Consider the following 4,991-nt stretch of genomic DNA (forward strand, 5'->3'; position numbering starts at 1 on the left):
GTCTTAGGCAGTGGTTTATTGCTCCCTCTGCACAGGCCAGGTAGTCTTAGGCAGTGGTTTATTGCTCCCTCTGCACAGGCCAGGTAGTCTTAGGCAGTGGTTTATTGCTCCCTCTGCACAGGCCAGGTAGTCTTAGGCAGTGGTTTATTGCTCCCTCTGCACAGGCCAGGTAGTCTTAGGCAGTGGTTTATTGCTCCCTCTGCACAGGCCAGGTAGTCTTAGGCAGTGGTTTATTGCCCCCTCTGCACAGGCCAGGTAGTCTTAGGCAGTGCAGTGGTGGTGAAGGGCGTGTATCTGTCCATCACGCTGGCGATCCAGCCGTTGTATTTGCACATCTTGGTGTAGACACTGGGGTCCGTGGGGTCGCTGCAGCCACGTGTGAGCCAGGACAGGCCCTGCAGCTGACCACCGCACTCCATCACACCGCCACGGTCCGTCTGGAGGACACAGAGGGAGAGGAAGAAAGGAAGGGTGGGAAAGATGAAAGGACAAAAAAGGAAGAGGGAAGGATAGAGGGAAAGAGGGAACAAAGGGAGAGGGGTCAGAAGAAACAGAGGGAGGGTAGAAAGAGGAAAGGAGGGAGAGAAGGTGGTTATGGGGAAGGGAGGGTATAGAGAAGGACAAGGGAAGGGCACGAAAGAAGAGAGGGAAAGAGTTTAAAGGAGGGTGAGAGAGAGAGAGAGACTTCATGGTTATTTATCCATTGATGAATAGCTTTTGTATACATGCTTGGGCAATCTTAGTGTCTTTCATGGCAACAAAGCAAGGGGAATTTCAAAGAATTGAGGGAGAGAATGAAAAAGGGAGTGAAAGAGAGAGGGGCAACAGGGGCATCAGAGGAAGAGCCCGAGATTATGATGGGTCAATACAAAAACTGCTACTGAGCACATCTACAAACTGTGAGCTTGTACATCTCCTACTTGTTGTAGACTAGAAGGGAAAGGGAGGGGACCGAATAGAACCCTGCTGGGGGACCCTGGTCAATGAGGTTTAAGAGGTTAATGTTGTGTACCCACCAAGCAGTTGTCTGTGCCGTTTCGACCAGCACATATCATTGTTGGGCTCCAATAGAGGTCCCCTGGGAAGGTGCTCATGCATGTGTGGTCATCCACAACGGGCACTGATATGCACTTTAGCTGAGATGAGTCTGTGAAGAGAGGAAGGAGGAAATACTGATTATGTTTTTCTCAACACACACACACACACACACACACACACACACATGTACAGAGATAGGTGTATGCAGACAAATGATGGAAGGCATTACCTCTGATGCACTGTACCGCACACAGTAAAATATTCAGCCTTAAAGGCTCACACGGGTGTTCTGTCATCACGTGTAGTCCACTGACTATGACGCTACTCTACTACTATGACTTTGACCAATGGTATAGTTGAATTCCATTCATTTAACTATTATGAAGATCAATTTGACTTAACACAAAGGAATCCCGCAAGCTAAATATAATTGTGTTGTTAGCATGCCATTTAATGCATTTTAAAATATGTATTGGTTTAAAATGAATAGTAGCCTATAGTCCCTGTAGAAAACATTGATTTACCACCAAAGTTAACATGTTAATTACTCATTAGTGGTGCACTTATGTTTTGGCAGAATTGGCATAACTTTGGACAAAATGTAAACAAACAACAAATCTAAACTAGTATAATCAAATGTATATTGCCATGTATGGCCCTTTACTGTGTTCCTAAGGTTAAGTCTCAGCCTCCATACTCTTAGAACGAGAGACAGCGAAATCCAAGTTCGACCGCGACCGGTGGCCATGACGTTTGAAGAATTCGTCAGCATTTTACAACAGTGTAAAGTAAACACTCTGCTGAATATGTTTTTATGGTGTGGCTGAATGGGGCCAGCTGCCTAGAACAGCGTTTGTACAGTATGTCCCCTGAGTAGACATCTGTGTATGTCCCAAGGTCAGTAGCACAATCACGGCAAACTATTACAGCTCACCTATATCAGTCATTTCAAAAGTAGACCAACAGCAAACCACACAGCGTAACTGACATTGCTACACCAATCATAGTCCCTGTAAAAGTCCCAGCTCAGCTGACACTGCTATGCCAATCACAGCCGAGCACTCTCAAACCTTTCAGCTTTCAGTCACTTTCTACCTCTATCCCATCTACAATATTAATAGTAAATTAACAATATATTTTTATTATAATAGAATGTATTACAATAACTAAAACTAACCACACCAATGCAACTCATTTTGTCTCAATGAGTCCCTACCGGTGTCCTTTGGGCTGTACTCCACACAGTATAGAAATATCAACATCAGAAATGAGACATAGGGGTCCTAGACTACATCAACAGTTGGCTGCCCTCTGATTTGAACCGAAATACACGAGATGCACTCACAGTCATTTTGGCTGGTGCGGCCCCAGCCGCTGACTGTACAGGTCTCTCCTGGCTGTGGGCAGCGTGTGGGAAGCTGGAGGGGCCTGACGAATGGGGTGAGGCGAGCGGGTGCAGACAGACGGACCATGGTGAGGCTGTGGAGGGGCGAGCGGTACGGGCTGTGATGGACCACATCCGCCACGCGAATGTGCTGCTCCGTCCCCTCCTGTGCTCTCAAGTCATGTACCCCCAGAGATGCTATAGTGTTATAGGGTCTGGGAGAAGAGAAGAGATTGTAGATTAGAAGATGTTTCACAGTGCAATAGTTCAGCAGTAGCAGCAACCGTGCGGCCTCTACCTGGGGTTACAGGTGTAGGAGGAGGTCACCAGCCACCACTCGTTGATGAGGGCACCACTGCAGGATGCTCCTCCACCATGCAGCCTGACCTGCCACGGTCTGGAGTGAGGCTCGCATGCCTTGTCATCTTCCAACGGAGTTGCCCCTGTGTATTAATGCAAGACAGACACGGTTTTTACCACTTAAAGGAGCACTTGGTCCATTTTCAACCTCGTCTTCATTATAATTGGTCTCCTCACAAATGGCAATTATAAGATGCCACAATTTAAGTACTTGCTCTGCATCTCATTGGAAGGTTATGGTCCATAACCCACCAATGAGATGCAGATAAGCGAGTAACCATAACTTATGTACAGTTCTGAAACCTGCCTACCAATGACATGACATTGGCGATGAGAATTCCAAGTTAATAGAAACCTGATGCCGTCACTGGTAGGCAGGTTTCTGAACCATCTGAGAGACAGAGTAGCCATCTTATAATGAGCATTAATGAGGAACAATTACATGAAGATAGGTTGAAATTGGATTAAGTGGTCCTTGAAGCCCTGCATACTTTGTCATATGAAGTATAGTGAAACTAGCCAATACAAGCTCACAATGCGTCGGAATTGCTGAAAATTATTTTCAAATTTTAAGACCACATTTTCCACATTAAATAAATACAACATTAGGTTGCTGCCTATAAAATGAAGGTACACACAGTTTATTGGTCAGCAACATTATTAAGTCATTCAGGGAGTGTTGAACCTACCAGTGAATCCTAAAGCAATGACCAGTATTAGTAGCTTCATGTTGCTCTCTCTCTCTCTCTCTCTCTGTTATTTGTTGTTGTATGTCGTAGTTTCTCCAAAATAGTACATGACTACAGACTGGACCGTCTGGCTCTTATATACCTATCCTTGGGCTTGTTTGAAGGACAGGGAGAGGATTTCCGGCTAAAGCACATTACGTTTTGTCATAGTATTCTTCTTATCAGAACAATTCCCGACACCTGAGCTTATGATAAGGTCACACCACAGTTAATAACCATGCCCTTGCCAAAGAATTGGACAGAGAAAGATTGTACACAGTAAGTACTCTGTGTAAATGTTTCCATTTGTAACAGTGTAGACGTAAACCACATTTATTAACACTCAGGGCATACATACAGGTACAGAATCCTGAATCCCTAACTATTGTCATAGGGATTGCCTGTGATTACTTGCATAATACAATGGTTCAGTTTTTTTTTTAAATGTATGACACTGATGTGTACTAATGACAACCTCTTTAAGGTTGACAGAGTTTGGTTTTTAATGTATGATGATAGTCGGAGTTTGTTCTAGACAACAATGTGACTCATTCTACAGATGAAAGAACTCATGGGCTCAAGCAGCTATATTAAAACATTTTCATTTTGTTATATTGAAACTTTGTGATTTTTAATACACCATGTGCAATATGCCCTTCTCTCGTGACAGGATACATCTTTGCAGAGTCACTATGGGAAGTTCCAGAACTCTGAAGTTATTATTGTAAACGTTGTTAATTAGGTTAATATTTCACCATGTTTTCCTCTTGTCTTAGCCGCAACAAATATCTCATGTTATGCAACTTCCACTGGACATAATGACTCTGGATTTGGATTATCTATAGACATACGTATTTTGAAATACTATATGGACTTTGTACTCACTGAACTGTTTTCTCCTCCGATGTAATAAACATGTGCAATGTTTTTGATTTTATTCATTTCATTTGATTTCCTAACCTAACCTAATGTAGAGTAATAGTAAATAATAAATAAGTAAATAATCTGGGACCAATAAAAAAAGGGACTGAACAGAACTTGTGAAGTTTCCTTGGCCAGCAAATCAACTCTAGCTGTCTAGCATCACTTTTCAGAAATTACTCCTGATAAAGCAACTTGACCCTTAACAAAGGTTATGCACTCCAATCAGTAACCTTTCTATCGACTTTCAATAAACAGTGGTTTACACTGGTTCTGTGTTAAATTATGTATGTTTGTATTGTGTAGTGCATAAAAGTACAATAATAAAACATAAAAAAGATAAATGTGTGGCTGCTGTTGGCTGGCTGCCCCTTTTAAAGGGTAGTGTATAAAAGGGGTGGCCTCATGTTTGGCCAGAAACCTGACTTGAGTTTGTGTTGGAGACCTTGAGGCATGAGGTGTACAGCCTACTAGCCTAGTACTTGGTATTAGAAAACCTCAAACAAAATGTTACCCTTTGATAATTCATTTTGATTATATGGGGATATTTTTTAATTAGT

The 4,991-nt window shown here is 42.9% G+C and overlaps 1 protein-coding gene across 1 annotated transcript; it reads right to left on the reverse strand.

The window, feature by feature from the left end:
- Nucleotides 1-230: 230 nt before the first annotated feature.
- Nucleotides 231-3,511, reverse strand: LOC308318580 (trypsinogen-like protein 3; the record flags this gene model as incomplete). The annotated part of the gene is made up of 5 exons (XM_080768196.1): nucleotides 231-437; nucleotides 1,017-1,147; nucleotides 2,384-2,637; nucleotides 2,721-2,865; nucleotides 3,472-3,511. The coding sequence occupies 5 exons, from the start codon at nucleotides 3,509-3,511 to the stop codon at nucleotides 231-233; spliced, it is 777 nt and encodes a 258-aa protein (XP_080624322.1).
- Between the last annotated feature and the right edge of the window lie 1,480 nt (nucleotides 3,512-4,991).

The sequence above is a fragment of the Protomyctophum bolini genome (genome assembly GCF_963924005.1).
Source record: "Protomyctophum bolini genome assembly, chromosome: 7".
Lineage (NCBI taxonomy): Eukaryota > Metazoa > Chordata > Actinopteri > Myctophiformes > Myctophidae > Protomyctophum > Protomyctophum bolini.